This window comes from Chanodichthys erythropterus, chromosome 2 (assembly GCF_024489055.1).
Source record: "Chanodichthys erythropterus isolate Z2021 chromosome 2, ASM2448905v1, whole genome shotgun sequence".
NCBI lineage: Eukaryota > Metazoa > Chordata > Actinopteri > Cypriniformes > Xenocyprididae > Chanodichthys > Chanodichthys erythropterus.
Window position 1 is genome coordinate 36,724,338 of NC_090222.1, and position 22,648 is coordinate 36,746,985.

The 22,648-nt window shown below is 34.3% G+C and overlaps 1 protein-coding gene across 2 annotated transcripts; it reads right to left on the reverse strand.

The window, feature by feature from the left end:
• Positions 1-3,343: 3,343 nt before the first annotated feature.
• On the reverse strand, positions 3,344-22,464 carry sacm1lb (SAC1 like phosphatidylinositide phosphatase b). 2 transcript variants are annotated; one of them, XM_067397207.1, is made up of 20 exons: positions 22,383-22,464; positions 20,588-20,685; positions 19,830-19,904; positions 16,027-16,154; positions 13,895-14,044; positions 13,219-13,278; positions 13,009-13,042; positions 12,722-12,823; positions 12,563-12,648; positions 10,708-10,794; positions 9,523-9,591; positions 9,356-9,435; positions 9,187-9,285; positions 8,954-9,092; positions 8,624-8,693; positions 8,468-8,540; positions 8,286-8,379; positions 6,349-6,441; positions 5,981-6,038; positions 3,344-4,923 (listed from the first exon to the last, which is right to left on the reverse strand). In XM_067397207.1, exons 1-20 carry the CDS (start codon positions 22,409-22,411, stop codon positions 4,787-4,789), a joined length of 1,761 nt encoding a protein of 586 aa, XP_067253308.1. In that variant the 5' UTR covers positions 22,412-22,464; the 3' UTR covers positions 3,344-4,786. The 2 variants fall into 2 exon arrangements, with proteins under 2 accessions (XP_067253308.1, XP_067253299.1); XM_067397198.1 differs by having other exon boundaries at positions 9,356-9,591.
• Positions 22,465-22,648: the final 184 nt, after the last annotated feature.

Here is a 22,648-nt window from a genome sequence, read left to right on the forward strand (position 1 = left end):
ACAAACATCAGAAATAAATTGAAATAAATAAAATTTTATAGTTGTGTGTAATATTCAAACATGCATTTTCATGTTTCATATGGTTTCTTAGCCATGCATTAAAACCTGTTCATTAAAGTCAACATGAAAAGGCATTTGTAGCAACTCATAACGTAAAAATTGCACATAATGTAATCATTTCTCAAACTGTAGTAAAATCTTGAGCTCATAATGTACTAACAATTTTTACATTATGAGAAACTTATTACATTATGAACTCGCGGAAAACGTAATATTTTCATAATTGTAATAGCTTTAAAAAAATAGTATTCTATACTTACTGTACGTTTAAAAAAAAAAATCTAAATCCAGTCTTAAAATACCTGCAAAATTTAACATTTAAATATTCATGCAATAATTATTATTCTCATATTTTGATAAAAAAAACATTGGTATTCCTTTACAGTAAATTTTACAAATCTAAATCCAGTCTTAACCTGCCTACAAAATCCACCAGATTACTGATACTACTACTACTACTATTAATATTATTATTATAACTACTTCTACTACTATTATTACTATTATTATAACTACTACTACTTCTAGAATTAATATTATAACTACTATTAATATTACTATTATAACTACTACTACTATCAGTATTAATATTACTATTACTATTATTATAACTACTTCTACTACTAGTATTAATATTATTTTAACTACTATTAATATTGCTATTATTTTAACTACTACTACTACTTCTAGTATTAATATTACTATTATAACAACTACTACTAATATTACTATTATTATAACTACTACTACTAGTAGTAGAATTAATATTATAACTACTATTACTATTATTATAACAACAACAACAACAACTACTAGTACTAGTAGTAGTAGTATTAACATTATAACTACTACCACTACTACTATTAATATTACAATGAGGTGTGTGTGTGTGTGTGTGTGTGTGTGTGTGTGTTGCATTTCGCAGGTAGTTTAAGACTGAATTTAGATTTAAATGTACAGCAAGGGAATACTATTTTTATGTTGTAAAAGCTATTACAATTAAAAAAATATGACATTTTTGGTGAGTTTGTAATGTAATAAATTTCTCATAATGTAAAAATTGAGCTCAAGCTTTTATTACATTCTGAGAAAATGATTACATTATGAACATATTATTACAATAATAATGTAATACTTATGTGCAGTTGTTACATTATACAGCATTAGCAATACGTTTTACTTTTGTAGTGTGACATTTGTGAGAAAACAAAAAGATTCAACAATTTCTTCTCTGCCCCGTCAGTCTCCTACACTGTAGATGCAGTGAAGTGCTTCAGGGCGCTATGTCAAAACTCATTATTGGCCGGTTATTATTTGTTTTTTGCGCACAAAACATTGTTGAACCACTGTAGTCAGGATAACTATTTTAATGATGTCTTTAATACCTTTCTGCAGTCTATCTGAAGCTAGAAAGCTCTCGGATTTCTTCAAAAATATCAATTTGTGTTCTGAAGAAGAACGAAGGTCTTAAGGGTGAATAATTAATGAGAGAAAATTCTTCTTGGATGAACTAACCCTTTAAATTTCAGTCTGTTTCTCAAACAAACCATTGTATGACTTCAAAAGACTTGGACTCATGAATTATAGTAATGATTTATAAAATGATCATTTTTGCAGGTTGACAGAATTGTTCACAATGAATTATCGCTATGAAAACAGCAAAAACAGCATGAATGTACTTAACGTCTCATTTGGGTTATGCAAGTTTGGAACGACATTTGCGTAAATGACAGAGTTGATCATTTGCAGGTGAACTTTTTCAATGCAGTAAGATTGACTGGCCATGGAGTTCATGTGGAGAAAGCGCTGTTAATTGGACAAACCCCTGCAGACATGCACAAGGGTCAAGCTTCGCTGATCTGCTGTGGCATTTTGAGCCTGTTATTCCCATTCAATCTGAGCTCATTCAAAGCAACACACTATTTTGAAATTCCTACCAGGAATATCATGCAAACATGTTCCAGTCAATGCAGATCAAACTAGTGTGAGTGACATCAAGCGACAAACTGAACACAGTCATCTTCAATCATTTTGTAATGCGTTTTTTGCAACGTCCATCATTGAACAGCTTGTGCTCGGGACGTTCGTTCTTTTCCATTTAGGACCGAAACTGCCCGACGCAAGAGCATCCCGATAATAACTTTAATAACAATAATACACATCATTTTAACATTCTCCGATAAGCAGGTTCCAGACATGAGAAGAACGTCCTGCAGTGAAGATACAGAGAGATCAAATGAAGAGCACAGAAAACATAAGGCATCGTTCCTCCGCAGACTTGTGAAAGAAACACAGATATGGCACAGCGGTTCAGTGATGGGACGATCCTGCTGTAAACTCCTTTGGCCAATGAGACGCTGGTCCCAAGTAAAGATTCATATGAATCAGTTTTGATTACAAACAGAATCAGTTCATTAAGCTCCACAGAATGCCTCGAATCACTTTAATAAACAGTTCATTTGTAAAAGCTCCCAATTCTCTGACTGAGGAAGACCATGATATTAAAGGCGAGGATAAAACGAGTCCATTTAACCGTACGTGAACTCTGGGTCCGTCTCAAATGCTCGAATTCACTACAAAATGCTGAGACATGCAGCTGCCGCTATGCAAAACGCTATGTTTGTCTTGTTTTCCAGTAAAAAAAAAAAATATATATATATATTAAGTTAAATAAATAAATGTAAGCACTCTTAGAACAAAAAAATTAAATTACGTGTAATCCAGAATTAAATTATTGAAGATATTAAGATGTTTTTAAAAAATTACATTGATTTTTGTAAATTACTTTTCTCGTTTCAAACATTTTCTTACAGAAGCTCATTTCCGCTACTGAACTTAAACCAAATTGTACGGAAGAGGATTAGGGCCAAACAATGATAAAAAAAATAAAACCATCTTGAGATTAAAGTTGTTAAATTTCGAGAAAATGTCAAAATAAAATGTTGAGAATAAACTCGTTAAATTTCGAGAAAAAAGTTGAAATAAAATGTTGAGAATAAACTCATTAAATTACGAGAAAAAACTTGTTAAATTTCAAGAAAAAAGTCGAGATAAAATGTTGAGAATAAAGTCGTTAAATTACGAGAAAAAATTCGTTAAATTATGAGAAATGTCGTTAAATTATGAGAACAAATTCGTTAAATTACGAATTTGTTCTCATAATTTAACGACTTTTTTCTCGTAATTTAACGAATTTGTTCTCGTAATTTAACGACTTTATTCTCAACATTTTATCTCGACTTTTTTCTCGAAATTTAACAACTTTAATCTTGAGATGGTTTTTTTTTTATTATTGCTTGTCCCTAATCCTCTTCCGTACAATTGCTAGTTTACATCTTGCAATTCTGAGAAAAAATTCTGAGAGAAAATTGACTTTATAACTCACAATTCTGACTTTGTATCTCACAATTGTGACTATATATCTCGCAATGCTGAGAAAAAATTCAAAATTGCGACTTTATATCTCGCAATTCTGACTTTAAAACTCACAATTGCAATATTAAATCTCACAATTCTGAGAAAGTGTCATAATTTGCGAGTTTATAATTCTGAGGAAAAAAGTCAGAATTATGAGTTAAAAAGTCACAGTTGTCTTTTATTATTTTTTATTCCGTGGCGGAAACAAGCAGTCAGATTTTCTCGCTTAAAACAAGAAAAAACGTAAAATTTAAATAAATCATTTAGCGAAAGATATATTTGCAGAGAACAAAACTTAAAATAAGTTTCAGTTTGTTTACATCAAAGTTTCATCAACTAAGAATTAACATTTTTACAGGTTGAAAATAATATATTATGAATGAACATGAATTAACATTTAATCTATCAGTTAATTTTAAAAATGCATATGAATATGCAGAAATAATAAATGCTGTAAATGTATTGTTCATCATTCATGGCATTAGCCAAGGCTAACATACAAAACCTTAATGTAATACAGAACATTAATTTGTTTACATTAGTTAACATGAACTAAGTGAACAATATATTTTTGAAGTATTTATTATCTTAGTTGATGTTATTCTGTAAAAATATAGTTGTTCTTTGTTTGTACATGTTAGTTCACAGTGCATTAACTATAATGTTAACAGATACAACTTTAGATTTTAATAATGTATTAGTAAATGTTGAAATTAACATTGACTAAAATCTGATCATTGATAGTTCATGTTAACTAATGTAGTTAAACCTTATTGTAAAGTGATATCAATATATCTTATTGTGTACATATCTTTATTAGAAAACAAGACAATGATTTTGAGGTGACGGCAGATGTGATACAAAATCCGTTTGGTTTTACACAAACAGTCCGAGAGCTGCGACTTATGAGAGCCGGTGGAATATCGGCAGGCGTGTGCGTTTAGACACGGGCGTCTATGAAAAACGCCTTCGGGACGTGTGAACCATGAGGACGGGGCCGAGAACCTCATGGTCGAGTATAAGGTGCTTGATTTTCCAGCGTTGCTCCTGTAAAGCTGCCTATATGCAGATGGAATTATGGGATCTCTGTGAGATGGTCCCGCGTGATACGATTCCCGTGTGGAGAGCAGCGGGTGCGTCCATGCGCGTTCGGTCCCGTCCGGCTCCCGGCCTTCGTCCTCTTCCTCCTCGCCGTGCGGCGTCAGTACAGGCTCCAGGCCCGGTGAAGCTGAGAGTAAGACAGGACTGAGGATGAGGAGGAGGAGGATGAAGACTCGGTGGGACCAAGCTGCTTCCCACACACGCAGGTTCAGTCCATCTTCTCCTTCTGCACCAGTTTGGGCGCATCGACGAAGTCCCGGCCGTTGAAGAGGATCACGCCGCCGGTCACGACACTCGCCGAGCCCCAGAACAACACGTATGCCAGAGTCTCCGTCCAGGTGTCGCCTGGGTAATACAGTGAGAAAGGCACGAATGTTAATTCAAATATTAGAATATTAATATTAAGGCAAGACATTAGGGGTGAATGGATTAATAATAATAACAATAGACATCACCATGCTTCCACTGTTGATTAATTACAATTGCAAAAATTTTTTTGCATGAAAAGTTTTCTGAAATGTTATGTTGAAATATGCAAATGAGGCATTATCTAATTAAATTAGCACATATTTGCATGTATTTCCATAAGAGAAATCTTAACACTGGATAAAGCAAGGATCAAATATTTGATATTACCTGTATATGGATATCTCTTTTTATTACTCCATAAATCAGAATATATTGTTAATGGACAGAAAACGAATACATTTTCATCATAAAAAGGCTAATGATATATGAAGAAACCTTCAGAATGTAGATAAGAAAAAAACTGTAAACTTTGGTGTATGTAAAGCTGCAGAAGTGGAGATCTCTTTTGTAAAGACATGTATTTGTCATTAAAATCTACAGACGCAAATAGATAAAGTGCAATAAAATAAACATTTAAAAGTATATTTTGGATGTTTCCTTTCCATTATTCTGAGAAGACATGCTATGGAAACAAAACAGTCCAGAATCTCAAAATTGACAAAATGTGGTTTTGCCTTTAGTGTCGTGCCTTAAAGGTGCAGTGTGTAAATTTTAGCGGCATCTAGCGGTGATATTGCAAATTGCAATATAGAGAAGCTACAGTGGCCAACACAGGACAAAAATGTCGCCATCTGAGACAGCAGAGAGTAGCCAGTCATGCAGACATGCTCTGTAGTGCAGTTTGTCCGTTTAGGGCTACTGTAGAAACATGGCGGCGCAAAATGGCGACTTAACATGTAAGGCTGAGATAACACCTGCGGTGTGGCTCATTCTAAGGTAATAAAAACATAATGGTTCATTATGTAAGGTCTTTGTACACCACTGAAAACAATGTTATGTATATTATATTGCATTTCTGTCAGTAGATCCTCCTAAAATTTACACATTGCACCTTTAATATTTACCTTAATATTAATGTTAATCAGTGTCTTACCAGCCATAAGGAGACATATGATGCACATTGAGAAAGCAACCACCATGATGATCGGCAGCTGAAAGTGAGGGGAAAAAATTATAACAATTTTCAGCCTTTTGACAATTTTAATCTCAATCTCCATATCAATGCCAAAATGAATACTGATTCAAAATGTTTAAAGTCAGAAGTGACCGATGTACGTCACAATATGGAAAAAATATCTTAGTGTAATTGATTATTGAAAGGAAAATAAAATTAGGATGGGGTCTTGATTCTGTCAGTTGTTGATTGGATGTTAAGATGTGGGCATGGCAAGTCTGAGTGGATTGTAAAAAAAAAAATTATACATTAATCTGACCCTGGTTTCTCTCTAATCTTGTTCTTACCGTCAGGAACTTCCAGTCTTTGGGCTCATGTAGAGGAGTGTTTATATCCGCCTCTTCCACAGCATAGTTCCCCAAGAACAGGTCAATGGAGTCCTGGAGAAAACAAATATTATTCACAGCATGAACCTCCACATCAGGGTGAGTTTTGTTTCATATTTATATCATATGATATAGTCAAGCAATATCACACAAGTGCTGTTTTTGTCTTGAATGGCAAAAGTGCAAATGTGATATTGATTTTATACAACAGTTCAGTAAATAAGAAGTTAATATTGTGTTATATTTTAGACAAAATACTGCCTGTTTTTGCTTAAAGGGGCTCTATGTAAGATTTTTACTTTAATAAAGCATAAAAATACCCCAATATGTTTGCAGATATTTAGGAAACATGCTAAGTTCACCTACTCGTTTCTCTGAAAAACAATGCTACAGCCAGATATTCTGCTTCGAAAATATGCGTTCCGTGTCGGAATGTCTGTCTTTGTTTTGGTCTGTGTGAAACATGTGCTGCCAGTTTATCCAATAGTATTTCGACATCACAGGTTGCCAGTTGGCGGAAAACAGCGTGCATTGCAACCATGGAAACCAGCAAACAAACTGGGTCAGAGAATCGCAGATTCTACCTGACCTAAAAAGCCTCTGAATCCATCTAAATATCTCTATGAACAACAGCATATTAAAGCAGATAAATTAACTTATCAGCTTACAGTGTGAATTGCGCTCCCTACTGTTGCTGGCAACCCGCGTGTTTGAACGAGGGGGCGGGGCAAACAATATTTTGAATTTGGACTGCAGTACCCATTTTGAACACTGGGTGTCATTACATAGAGCCCCTTTAATTTTGCCAATGAAAATATTACCTAAAGCCAGAGCAGAGCGGTTGTGTGTCTCCGAAAAACACACAGCGGTGTTTAATTTCTGAATGAATCCACGTTTTGAGCGAATCATTCAGGTGAACTAATGATTCAATGGCCTATTCATAAAGAGAGCCATTTACTTAATTCCTGAATGAATCGTATGAATGACTCAACTTACTCATTTAGACATTTACCACCACCTATTGGCAGTTTTAGTTTCTTATTTAGAGTATTATTTCATTATTATTTAAAGGGTTAGTTCACCCAAAAATTAAAATTCTGTCATTTTATTAGTCAAGCTCATGCCGTTCCACACCCGTAAGACCTTCATTCATCTTTGGAACACAAATTAAGATATTTTTGTTGAAATCCGATGGCTCCATAAGGAGCAATGATACTTCCTCTCTCAAGATCCATTAATGTACTAAAAACATATTTAAATCAGTTCATGTGAGTACAGTGGTTCAATATTAATATTATAACGCAACAAGAAAATTTTGTTCACCAAAAAAAAAAAAAAAAAAAAAAAAAGACTTATTTAGTGATGGCTGATTTCAAAACACTGCTTCAGGAAGCTTCGGAGCATTATGAATCTTTTGTGTCGAATCAGCGGTTTGGAGCGCCAAAGTCACGTGATTTCAGAAGTTTGGCAGTTTAACACGCGACCCGAATCATGATTCGATACACTGATTCATTTGTGCTCCGAAGCTTCCTGAAGCAGTGTTTTAAAATCATCCATCACTAAATAAGTCGTTATTTTGTTCTTTTGACGCTCCAAAAATATTCTCGTCACTTTATAATATTAATATCGAACCACTGTACTCACATAAATTGATTTAAATATGTTTTTAGTACATTAATGGATCTTGAGAGAGGAAATGTCATTGCTGTCAATGCAGGCCTCACTGAGCCATCGGATTTCAACAAAAATATCTTAATTTGTGTTTCGAAGATGAACAAAGGTCTTACGAGTGTGGAACAGCATTGAGCTTGAGTAAAAAATGACATTATTTTCATTTTTGGGTGAACTAACCCTTTAAGACAAATTAAGGAACACTGGTTCGCCCATGTGACGCTCACCTGTCTGAACCCATCCGAGAAGTTGTTCTTGTAGTATCTGATCATGGAGTTCCATCCGTCCATCAGCAAACCCCACTGGGTTCTCTTTCCCGTCCTGAGGACACAGAGAACCAATCATCTTCTACAATCCAATCAAACATTTACTCTCAAACACAAGCAGAGCAGAAGATGGTCCTGCTTACCGTGTGAAATCAGTCTTCAGGGCTCCTGTGCCAGCGTACTGTTTGGCACACGCATTGGCGTTATCTGCCCATGCTGCAGATAAAGAACAGAAAGGGTATGAATAAGACAGTCTCACAGAGCCAGACTACTGAATATCAGCGTTAGTGTTTGCTTACCATTCTTGTATATTTTTTCAAAATCTGCCTGATCTTCAATCCGTTGCCCCAAATGTAAAACTCCCATCCTCTACATATAAACAAGACATTAAATATGTGGTAACCTCACAGCTAACAGACAGGAACTAAAAGCTCATCTAAATGTTTGTGTACTCCTATAAGCTGAAAAAAAAAATTACTTTTAGCAGACATTACTGACCACAAATAATGACTAATCTTTTATGTAGGGCTGGGCAATACAGCTACAACTTCTCAAATATATTTCCATTTTTTGGGTATATTCGCAATGACGCTCCCATAGATAATAATAAATAGTCTCATCACACACACCTCTAACTGTGACTGCAGCGAGCGACGGGCCAGCAGACTCTGGATAACGTTGGTTCGGTCCAGACAGTCCATGCAATTGCTTCGGAACGTCCCATCCTGCTGCATTTGGACCGATCCATCTGAATCCACCAGGAAGTAGCTATTGAAAAAATAAATAAGAGCATTCAAATTACGCCCAGGAGCAACAGATTATCACAGATAACAATCACTTTTAGCATGCAAACACCACATACCCGAACTCATCCTGCATTTCTGCCACCATGTCCACCAGGATCTGTAGGCGATGCCACCTCATACGGCTGCACTCCTTGTGAAAGTCAAACGCGATGTACCTTTGGAAGAACACAGTCTGTGAGTCGGCATCATCAATGCTTTATTAGATTTCCCCATCAATTCACTTACTTGATCATGCCGTTGCCCAAACTGCCCACCATCTTTGCAAAGGCCTGTTCCAGTGGCTTTTCTGAGCCTTTCTGATTGACCTGGAGAATAAAAACAGATCTTAATGAGATATTTTCAGCCTGGGAGCGACACCTCAGTGTGAACGGAGCAAATACAGGAAAACATACCAGGTTCAGAATCACTTGTTTGCCGTATGTGATGATCTGAGAGTCAAAATGTCTCTGAAAACCATCCAGCTGTGAGAGGAGAAGCGGTACACAAATGAAGACACATAATAATGGAAGATTGATTATTATAAGCAATTTAAAATTGCTTATCTGATCAATTTTAAATATATTTCTTGACACATTTCAAAACAGAACATAGTTATTAACACCATTTCTCTCATACATACATACATACAAGTTTTTGAATTAAAATGTTTTTTTGTTTTTTTTTGTGAAGTTTAAAATAAAAATGTCTATGAGACCGTAACAGCTTTTATTATTATTTCTTTAACCCCTTAATTATCACCGTCCTGCAACCGGGATGCTTGGCGCTCTTTTTATTTAGTGCATTTTTTCATATCACATATATTTTAGTAATCGTCATAAATCAGGTATCATTCAAAAGCTTACCTGTTTACCTGCTTACCTTACCCTTTGAAAACTATTTTGAAATTGGATGTTGTGCTGTCATGGAAAGAGTTCTCTAAATTCTTTTAGCAGGCTCCTCCCCTAGTGGGCGGTGTCAGGTTTCATATTACAAATTTTATTTTAACTACTTTATATTTAAAACTTTTTCTTGACAAAACACATATCATCAGACAGGTCTGAGTCTCAAGGTTCCATATTTGGTGATTGTTTTGTGATAGAAGTGATATTTGGATAGAAATGTATAAATATGTTATAGGAGAATGCATCAAAAAAAATTCAATGGACTGTGGGTGACACTTGGTGGACATTTTTGGTACAGCGCCTAAACAAAATCTCAATTTTTGTAATCTCAACTTCAAATTTGGAACAACTTGTTAAGATATATGGCTTTGATTTGATAGCAATTTCAGAGTAAAAAATATTTGATAAAATATTTTATATAAAATAAATATGTTTTATGTTTTATTTTGTAAGTCACAGGTTTCATTTGCTAACATTAGTTTGCATGAACTAACATTAACAAAGATTAATAAATTGCTCACTATTTGTTTTGTTTATATTAGCCATTAGCCAATGCATCACTAATACAAAAAAAAATTGACCTTATTATAAAGTGACACAACCAGATGTTCAAAACCATATCAAACCATCATGAACACATCGTTTTTCATCACTGACCCTCAAACAAAACAAAGAAAAGTAAAGAAAGCATCTCACGTGATTGACGCTTTTGCTGATCTGTGGTTTTGGTTTGTATTTGAGGTTGGGTCTCTGAGACCAGTAGAACGGGATGGAGCCTCGAGTCTGTGGACAAAGATTAAAGAAATTTACTGGATTATTCACTCATTCATTCATTAGCAGATATGTAAAGAAAAGACAACTTTGTGTTATAAGAAATGTTGTGATTCTCGCTCCTCAAATGACACTGAAAACAAGCAACCTGCATTCAAAATGGAGACAAATGCATGAAAAATAAAACAAGAACCGAGCAACATTCTGGTAAGTTTCCTCTCCCGACCTCAGGGTCTGAATGTTTTTTGAGTACAAGTATCATGACGTTGTACGGCTGCACATCTATTCATGGATTCACAGATCAAAAATAAGCTTGTATTTATTTGATAACTGTGGCTCACGATCCATCAAACCACTGTGATATTATTCTCCGCTGCCCACAGATGCTGTTTGCCTGAGTACCCTTGAGAATCAACCCGAAATATGGACATTTAGGAGTGATACCATAAAATATGTTTGGAAGATGAAGATGTTCACAAAACAAAAGGTCTGAGTCACAATTCACATACTATCTGTCCTAAATAGAATTTGAAATTCGAATTAGTGAGTCTCAAATCGTAGTATGTTGAAATAATTATTCCAAAGAGACACGGATGGTCTCCTTTTTCCGGTTAGATCCATGCACTCTCTAACGGCTAATATTGCCCACAACCCATTGTGCGTTGGACGAGGTTTTGATTAGAACTACAAAAATGAACAAAAAAACTACAAACATGTCAGATGCGTAAGACAGTTAAGTAGAGAGATTTAGAAAAAGGGGTTTGGGGTATTAATAATCACTATCTAAACTGATGAAAAAACATTTATTTCATGTTATCCACATTATAATTAATCTGCAACAGCACTGAAAACTTTCATAAATATACATTAGACATGAAAAGACATGAGGAGAGACAAACGACTGGCAGATCAGTGTGCAACTACATTTCCCTCTTATACGGTAGGAATTTAAATAAAATAAAAAAAATGGATTTGGATCCCATTCCTATCCCATTTTTCTACAGAATTTTAATTTTTACAATCGGTTTGATTGAAACAGTTTTCATTATATTGTACTCCACTCAAAAGTTGACAAATTAAATAGGAACAAAATAATTTTCATGAAAATCGCAGTTTCCTTGACTAACTTATCAAGAAAAAATGTTTAATTTACAGATTGAAACATCAGAGAGCTGACTGGAAAGTTTCTGTATTGGAAGAAATGTGAAAAACGTAATTCCTGACTAAAATCAATACATTTTTTATGCAACATACATGCATCTGTTTGACCAAGAAAATGTAATCATTAACACCACAAAACCTTTTTAAAGCCACAAAAGTTTGACTTCTTAAAAACAATATTACAGTGTTTCTCTAGTGAAGTTTAGTTGATGTATTTGAAAAGCTAAAACTAAAAAAAAAAAAAAGTAAATCTCACAAAACCCATCAAGAACATGTCAAATATCACCCTAAAATCATAAAAATATTATCCTGCTTAAAGAAAAAGAAGCCTTTTAAAGAACACATTTTGCAATTTATTTATATAACATTAATTTGTTTTTCATTGTTGGGGTAAAATGTGACCTAGACAACTCTTTGAGGAACAAGATCAGGATTTTCATGTGCTGTTTTCATGACTATGGCATTGACAAAAACTAGTTGATTTACCGGTTGAACCATCAGAGAGACGTCTGGAAAGTTCCCATATCGGCAGAAATGTGAAAAATGTATTTCCTCAACAAATGGATCCGCATAACAGCATGAAAACTGATATTTGGATGCTTACATTTCAAAGGCTTACCTGAACAAATGACGCTTTTCCTCCATTATACTGAACAATCTGTTCTGTCTCGACAAAGTTGGCCGCATGACCCTCAGAGTCGATACCTGGAAGAGAAATAGAGCGTTTAGTAGCGTATGAATTAAAAACAGCCACAGCCTCAAACTGCACAAGCGTTACCTCTGACGTAGTAGCGCACACCAGCGCGGAAGCAGCTCCTCCTGGAAACGATGATCCAGTCAAAGATTTTGCCATTGATGCAGCACGACTTCATAGTGATGACTGAGAGCGTAGATTAAGGACTATATATCTAACTGAGAGAGTTCGGACAATGACATATGAAGATGTTAGAAGCACCGCATCACTTAACAGTGTTCATATACGCAAAACATTAAAGGCCCAAAATCACACATCGATGTGGTCTGAAATGCGTCAGAGATGACAATGTTTGTCTGGTTAAAGGATACAGCCGTGAACAACCGGGTAGACGAATTTGTGTAGCTGTAAGAGAAAATGAAATAATTTAATGAAAATAAATGAAATAATTCCTTCTTTAGATAAAGATTTTTCTACACATAATCAGGCCCAGAAACACGTGGCGTTTCTTGCAGAATTAAACACAATGTCTAAATGAGCTACTAAAATAGTAGCTCGACCTAAAACAATCCTGCGTTTACCTCAGGCTGTGCCATGAATTCTCTGAGAAGGTGACCGTTCCACACAAATCTCTGATCCGCCTGTATAAAACAATAATATGAGGCTATAATTACAGTTTCACCTGTCATACCTCATACCAAATTGATGAAACATGAAATAAAAACGGTAACACTTTACAATAAGGCTCCATTTGTTAACTACATTAGTTAGCATGAACTAACAATTAAATGAAAGGTGGAATTCAACATTTAATAATAAATAATTAAAATCAGTTGAATCTGTAAATATTATTTAAATGGAACTGAGCTAACATGATCAATGATCAATAAATGCAGTAACAAACAATGTTCATTCTTATTTAATGTTAGTTAATGCATTATCCAACGTTAATCAGAGCTCACTGCGCTTTTCAGAAGGAGGGGCTTCATAGAGACAGGAACTAAACAGAGCGTTACTGACAGACTGGGAAGAGAGGAGCTGCAACAATGTCAAATATGGGGAAAATAATGTGTTTATTGAACATTAAAGCATGAAAACGTATTCTAGTAGAGCCCAAAAACAAAACCAAGACTTTACAAAAGATCCCCTTTAAAATGAATTGCTTTGTGTATTCCTCATTTGTATGTCACTTTAGAATAAAGCGTCTGCTAATGAATAAATGTGCATGTAAATGTTGGAAGTGAGCATCTCTCTCACCCGCTCCAGTAAGGTCATCTCCTGAAACTCTGGGCTGGTGTTGGCCAGGCGCTGTAGCGTGTGCGTCAGGTCATAGTCCGTGGCAAAGTAGAAACCGTCTGTATTCAGGACGCTGTTGATCATGGACAGGAAGGCTTTGTTGTCTTGCATCTGGAAGGGCCATAGAAATATTATTAGTTTCGATGAGACAGAGATTCGTAGTTAGGCTGCATCTAGGTATATTTTGAGAAAGTAGCCCAACTTACTTGAATAATGTTTTTATTTCTGCTGACTAAAAGCGATACAACATAAATACACCTTAACCAAGAAAATATTAACATTAAAACCACAAAATGGTGTTACAAAATGGCGCCACTAGTGGCAGTTAGTGGAATTACAACCTTGTGTTGCACTTTTAAGAGCAAAAACATGTTCTGTGTGGTCATCCCCTTACGCCTGTCACTCAGAAGTCAAAAAATGTTGTCAAATTGAACAGATTGAACAAAGCTTCTCCTCAAGCGGGAATGAAGACAACGGCGCAGCATTTCCGATGACTGACGTCATAAAATAAACTGGTATTTTGGTGCTGAAGTGTGAAAGGTCTCTTAACAGTGTGCAACAGCATATTCGTGTAGTCATTCAGTGGGGGAGATAAACACATCAATGGCATACTAATAGTAGTCAATGTTAAGAGAATGTACTTTAACATTAAAAAATATCTTACATACTTCACCTTTAAAGCCACAAAAGTATGGCAAGCCGTTTTGACTTTTAGTCACATCTCAGGATTTAAATTCTTGATATCAACAATTCAATTGTTGATATCAGGAATTACATATCCATTAGTAACAATGTTACTTCTTGATATCAACATTTGAATTTCCACTAGTAAAAACTAGAATTCTTGATATCTGTAATTGTATTTTCACTAGTGAAATGTCACCATAGGCTGCCATTCAAATGTAATTGTTGATATCAAGAACTGATTCTTCTAGTTGAAATTACAGTTTCACATATCAGAAATACAATTCTTACTAGTAAAAATTTTAATTTTTGGTATCAATAATTACATTGCTACTAGTAAAATTTGAATTTTTGATATCAAGAATTCAGTTGTCACTAGTTGAAATCTCAGTTCTTGATATCAACAATTGAATTGCTACTAGTAACAATGTTCATTTTTGATATCTGAAAATGTATTTCTGATATCAATATAATTTCAGATATCTAAAATGGCTTTCTTACTAGTAACAATCACATTCATGATATCAGAAACTAACATTGTCACTAGTGACAATCAAATTATTGATATCAAAAATAAACATTGTTATTAGTACCAATTCAATTTTTGATATCAAGAACGGACATTTCAACTAGTGACAACTGAATTATTGATATCAAAAATTATTATTTTTACTAGTAAGAAGTGTATTTCTGATATGTGAAATTGTAATTTCAACTAGTAAGAAATCAGTTCTTGATATCAACAATTGAATTTGAATGGCAGCCTATGGTGACATTTCACTGGTGAAAATACAATTACAGATATCAAGAATTCTAATATAAAATATAATTCTTGATATCAAAAATTAGCATTTTAACTAGTGGAAATTGAATTGCTGATATCAAGAATTCATATCCTGAGAATGAATAAAAGTCAAAACGGCTTGCCATACAAAAGTGTGACTTCTCCAAAACAATGTCAAAGTCAAATTTTTTCTCTAGTGAATTTTGGTTTATTTATTTGACACACTAAATTATAAAATGGTGACTCTCACACAACCTGTTGAGAAAATGGTCATGCATCACCCTAAAATCATTAAAATATTATTTTGCTTAAAGAAAAAGGAGCCTGTTTAAAAAAAAAACACACATTTTGCATTTTATTAATATAATATAGTTTTTGTGGAAAAATGTGAGCTGGACAACTTTTCTTGAGAAAAGCCAACAAAAATATACATGCTCCAAATTTCCAGCAAAACAAAAATATCTCAGCTCAAAATACATTTTGAAGCATTCACTGGTTTAAGATCGTGGTTTGGTTCTGTTTAAATAAAGAGATGCTCAAAAGTCCTATAATACTGAGGGCAAACATCCAGTCAAAATAACAACTCCCTGCGGTGACACCAGAAACATTCAGCCAACAAACCGACCTGATTATCAGTCAGATGCAGAACGGTCTTCTTGTAGGAAATGATGTCAAACTCAGCCGCTTTCCAGACCGCGTGGCCAAACAGGTCACCCACTTTCTTCTTCTTTGTAATGACGATGAGATAAGTGCCTGAAAAAACACAGAGAGGGGGCTCAGAATGCAGTTTAAGGCAACACTTTACAATAAAGCTTCAGTAATACATGCAATAGCTAAGATTAAAATATATTGCTCAATGTTGGTTAAAGAAGTTATTAATATTTCTTAATGTTAGTAAAAATCTAATAGTTCAGTGTTTGTTTATGTTAGTTAACATCAGTGCATATAAATACAGCTGTTGATTTCAACAGTGTACTATTAAATGTTGAATTTAACATTAACAAAGATTAACAAATGCTGACAGATTAAACATTACTGTAAAGTGTTACCCATTTTAAATTCCAATTCAATTCCTTGAATTAAATATGAATTAAGGTAGTGAACAGGAAGTTGAGTAATGATTTAAACTAAGGAAATTGAATTAAAATAGAATGAAATTCATAACCGCTGTAGGTATTATGTCATTTGTCATTATGACTATGAAACAAAAAACTTCAGATGATATTAAGAATAAATGTTTAAAAACACTAATAAAAATGTAATAGATTTAACAGAAATTAAATAGATAGTCAACAGAATACAATATTTGCAATGTTTTTAATTATAATGATTAAATTAACTTTTATTGAATGGGCCATGGTGGAAGAAAATTGTATTTCCCAGAACGCTCTAAATGGAGCCGAACATCAATATGTAATCAATAGTATCGGGGTCGGGGTCGACCGATTATCGGCGTGGCCAATTATCTGCACCGATATTAAGCATTTTTATTGTTATCGGCATCGGCCATTTTCAAAACCGATTTGCAGATAAAACCATTTTATTTTGAAATGCGCGATCTGGCACTGATCCAGCCACCTCAGTCAGCATTTCTCATGAAAAAGTGGAAAAGTATTCATAACAGCACAGATCATAATCAGTGAGCATGTTTTTAAATAGAGTTGTTTTTTAAATACAGTTTGAGGAAGCTTGGTGGTGACGACGCTGATCCGCGACCATGGTGTGCTGTAGTCCGTTTATAGCCTACTGTTAGCCTTTTATATCTGACGACTTTATTTAGGCTTCAAAATCTATAAATGTTGTGTTAACTTGTAAAGATTATCTTGATAGAAAAAACGTGTAAGTGTCATAACCCTTTGTTAAACACAGAGCTTATTTTCTGCGATTTTCCAAAAGTCTATGGGAAAAATGCATAGGCTTTCGATCGAGGGAACCCGTGCGCTGCTAACTTCCGGGTTGGCCAACAAAAACACGTCATCCCTGGGGCACTCTATAACCCTATGCTATAACGTAAATTGTCAATAATCTCACATTGCACGTTTCTGGATGACGCTGTCCTGTATACTACTAATTGTTACCCATTTTAATTTACTTTATAAAACTTCAGAGAGAGATTACATTTATTTTCCATTATTTGTTCATTTGTTGCTGTTTAAATTTGCTTTAAAGGTGCCCTAGATTGTTTTTTTACAAGATGTAATATAAGTCTAAGGTGTCCCCTGAATGTGTCTGTGAAGTTTCAGCTCAAAATACCCCATAGATTTTTTTTAATTAATTTTTTTAACTGCCTATTTTGGGGCATCATTAACTATGCACTGATTTTTTCAGCACGGCCCCTTTAAGAGATGCGCTTCCTCTGCCACACGAGCTGTCGACTATATTACAGCGCATTTACAAAGTTTACACAGCTAATATAACCCTCAAATGGATCTTTACAAGATGTTGGTCATGCATGCTGTATGCATTCTTCGAATTATGTGAGTAAAGTATTTATTTAGATGGTTACGTTTGATTCTGTGTGAGTTTGAGGCTATGCTCTGTGGCTAAAGCTAACATTACACACTGTTGGAGAGATTTATAAAGAATGAAGTTTTGTTTATGAATTATACAGACTGCAAGTGTTTGAAAATGAAAATAGCGACAGCTCTTGTCTCCGTGAATACAGTAATAAACGATGGTAACTTTAACCACATTTAACAGTACATTAGCAACATGCTAATGAAACATTTAGAAAGACAATTTACAAATATCACTAAAAATATCATGATATCATGGATCATGTCAGTTATTATTGCTCCATCTGCCATTTTTCGCTGTTGTTCTTGCTTGCTTACCTTGTCTGTGCACAGATCCAGCCGTTAATACTGCCTTTCCTTGTCTAATGCGTCGAATGGGCTGGCATTATGCAAATATTGGGGTCATACATATTAATGATCCCGACTGTTACGTAACAGTCGGTGTTATGTTGAGATCCGAGTGTTTTCCGGAAGTCTTTTAAACAAATGAGATTTATATAAGAAGGAGGAAACAATGGGGTTTGAAACTCAATGTATGTCTTTTCCATGTACTGAACTCTTGTTATTCAACTATGCCGGGGTAAACTCAAATTCTGATTCCAGGGCACCTTTAAGTTTTACTTTGTTTATAGAATGCTGCTGATGGATGCTCCCAGCACTTTTCATGTTTGTTGTTATTATTAATATTAATGTTGTTATTATGAACAGTTCTCAGAATTAAAGATGTGTTAAAATAATTTAAAGAGTGTCTTTGTCAGAGGCCTTTTTATTCTTAATTTTGACATTAATTTTCATTTTTACACTAGACACATATCGGTTCAAAATATCGGTTATCGGTCTCCTTGATCTGTAATAATCGGTATCGGCATCGGCCCTGAAAAATGCATATCGGTCTATCCCTAATCAATAGAGTCACGATATTTCAATATAGATATTATATATTTGGGTCAGTGACGAATAAGGTTTTTAAAAGTGTAAAAAAATAGAGATATAATTCAAATTTAATTTTTATTAAGTGTTAACAGTGAGATTATGTGGTTTTTATAATCACTTAACACTGCTTTTGTCATTTTTTACAAGATGGACAAAACGATATTTTCAAAAAAACGCTATATATGATATATAGCTAACTAGCAAACAAAAGGACAATTAAACATTTTATATTTAGTACAAGATTTTAAAATATTACAACATTTTCCATGTTTTATAGCGGTTGTACCAATTGACCTGATGTTTCGGGACATGCATATGAAAAAGTGAAAACATGAATTTTTCAAATAGCTAAAAGAGTGATAATGATGTCACATCCTGTCACATGATACTGACTGCATGACTTGAACCAAAATGGTCCCTTCATATTGGTTACTCCGAATGACATTTTTCCAAACATTCTTTCTTATATCAAAGCAACGACTTCTACACATAATTTTAATACCATTTTGCACTATGTTGATTTATGATGTTACAAAATCATGCCAGAATAAAAAATATATTACATTTATAGATATTTTAATCACAAATGAAATGGCTGTATTGGCCTTTGGACGGTTAAACCGAATGACCTTTTGACACTCAAAATCTTTAAAATACCTTTATATGTAGAATATAATATAATTAAAACCTTTTGGATTCAATAAAAAAGATCTAGTTGTACTACCTTACATACTTTGGATGTCATATCTTTGTTTTTTATTATTATTATTAAGGCCTTTGGACAAAAAAAATGACCTGTCTTGTCATTGACCCATATATACATATATAGTGACATTTTGTAGCGCTATGTGATAAAGGTACAATCTGTTAATTGTTTAGTCGATACTTCCTGTGTGTTGTGACCAATTTGATTCAAATACACATTTTTTGTCCAACTCATGACAGTCAAACCATTAAAACACAAGGAAAGAGATCGTACCTGCCACTAGCCGTATGGTTCCCATGATGCCACATATTGGTCGTGTCACTGCTGAAGGAGGGACGTCCTTCCTCACTGAAAGAGAACAGAACATAAAACATATTTTTTTAATTTTATTACATGAAAAACATATATTTTGAATTATATTATTATATTAGTTTTATTTTAGATAGATAGATAGATAATCAATGGTTAATTTTTATATTATAGGAAAATATATAATTTTTATTATATGATATTGCACTATATTATAATATTAAATAATAATTTATAATAATGATTATCATCATATTATAATAATCAAAATATATACTTCTAATATTATTTAACATGCTGATGTTAGATATTTAACTGTGAACTATTCACACCCCCACAGAATGAATTATGATCCATCTACCTCTAACCATTTTCCAAATATGACTTTTCATTTGCATCCTAATTTGGGATGAAAATTCTGCTGACATTTAACTAAGGAATGACTCTGGAACACATCATTGATTCAAATGCTTCTGTGATCTCAAAAGAGCTTTCAACTCAAAGCATTTCTGCAATAAGCACCCTCATAAAATAAGGCAAGTTACTTATCAGCAGATAAAGCCTTCAGTGTGTACAGATACAGATAGTGTCTGTCCTTTTATCAATCGCTACAGAAGCAAAAATTTGCATTTCAACCGTCTAGGGTAGCGTTTCCCAAAAGCATCGTAAGCCTAAGTTGATCGTAGCTCCATTGATGGACGCAGCCCACTTCTCTTTTGTACCTGTCAGGGTCATTTCTGTGGACACCCTGTCAATGGCGAGGACGTCTCCAACACCATCATCACAGGCTTCAATGTAGAACTTCTCAGGGGCCGTGTGCCTGTGAATGGAGAGGAAAGTGAAGATTATTAGACTTAAAGGTGCAATATATAAGATTTCTGTCCGCTAGGGGCTATTCAAAACAAAGGCATAGCCTAATGATGCCAAGTTTGAGTGCAGAATCTTGGGACATGTGGTCTCCACCTCACAGCCGGTGGAAAAGAATAGGGATAGGACTCGGGAAGAAATCATGTTCATGGATGCGATTATTATCGTTACTGTAGCATGAAGCAGAGCAGGAGCGAGTGTTGTGGAGCTGAACGAGGAGCTGGAGCGATTGATCAACACACGCCTCACAAGCAGCGGGACTTTTATTATGTCACAGTCGCCGGCGCTGCTACCACTATTCCAGTCATGAGTATGAGGAAAGCAGAAACAGCTCTGTTTATCATATTAGATACATTTGAGAGTGTTGAAAATAATGTTATAACGTTACTCTGTGCGTTCACTCGGCGACTGCTGTGAGACACTGTTACACACTGCAGTAAGATAGATCCATTTTACAATATCATATTAAATATTGGATGTCTTGTGTTGATAAATGACATGCAATTCATTTTAAAACATAGTATGATGGAGAAAATGCTGTATTACTGTTACTAAAACTAAAGCTGCATCTGATTATGCTATGTTAGCTACTTCACAAAATAGTGTTTTTCTCTGAGGCATGGTAAAGCATTATACTCGCAAAAAAAAAAAAAATCAAGAAAATTAGATTTAAACAATAAGACTAAATGTGTTGCGCTAAACATAACCAAACAGTTGTTCCCTTGTCTATTAAAACATGTAATATATTAAAGTGTCTTTGGTGTTTCCATGGTTCGACTCCTCACACGTCCCGGAGCCTTGGTTAAAATTGCAATTTTCTCACAATTTACAAATAGTTTCAAACATTTGGGATGTTGTAAGTACTCAAGTGAACAAAATATATAACTGGCGTAGTGGCTTTTGAATATTTTACTGCAAAAATATTACATATTGCACCTTTAATGCACAATGTAGTAAAATCCAGTATAAGGAACAGGGCGTTACACTCACTTCTCATGTCCGTATTATATATATATATATATATATATATATATATATATATATATATATATATATATATATTTATATTTATTTATTTATTTATTTATTTATTTTTTTCTTCCTCAAAGTATGCTGCTTGGATTTATTTCTTGATAAGGTTCATTACTTAATTACTGTAATATGTTGGCATCTGCTTCATCATCAACAACAACAATAACAAAATGAGGTAGATGAATTGCTAAAAGGTTCAAGTAATTTCCTGCTGACCATCAATAAAACAATATAGTTTCACATTTTTAGTTTAATGAATTGATTTTTGATATGAATGGACTGGAATCTGATCACCATGACTGATGACCAGCAAAACAAAACGAGCTGTCCACTTACTAACATTTAAGGGAATAATAATGCCTTTATATGCTGTCTAGACAAGCACTTCACTAGAATGCTGCCCAAAAAAAGTTGTCTATGTAGGCAGCTCACTAGGTTTTGAAACACAGCCACAGACACAGACAGGGCGCCTGTAGTTCACGGAACATGCAAGTCACTGCTGCTTCCTGAGACTATTTATAGACTTCACCAGATCAAAGATGAACAATGATCTCTCTTCGATTAATCTAATCGATAATCAGTAATCAATAATCATCAGAGTAGTGAATTAATACTCACAAATTGAAGGTGTTGTAGGTAGTCGCCATTTTTCCATCAGTTCGTTCCTGACCTTCGTGACGTGTCAATACGGCAGCGGGAATCTAGCGACAGTCAGCGACCACTAACAGGAGATGACCTCTGGAGTATAGATAAAAGTTCCATTTTATAATAAAAGTCCCAGTTTGTGTTTTTTTGTTTGTTTTTTTTTTTTTAGAAACTCTAGAATGTAAAAATAAAATTAAAAGTTATTTTGCACGTCAGGATGTCTGAGATTAGGCTGGCTG

Excerpts from the sequence above, each read along its gene's own strand:
- sacm1lb (XM_067397198.1), bottom strand. The coding sequence starts at position 22,411 with ATGGCGACTACCTACAACACCTTCAATTT. Across the intron at positions 14,045-16,026 it reads TGCATCTGACTGATAATCAG|ATGCAAGACAACAAAGCCTT; the intron begins GTCGGTTTGTTG and ends TGGCCCTTCCAG. Across the intron at positions 9,286-9,355 it reads TTGGGCAACGGCATGATCAA|GTACATCGCGTTTGACTTTC; the intron begins GTAAGTGAATTG and ends GTTCTTCCAAAG.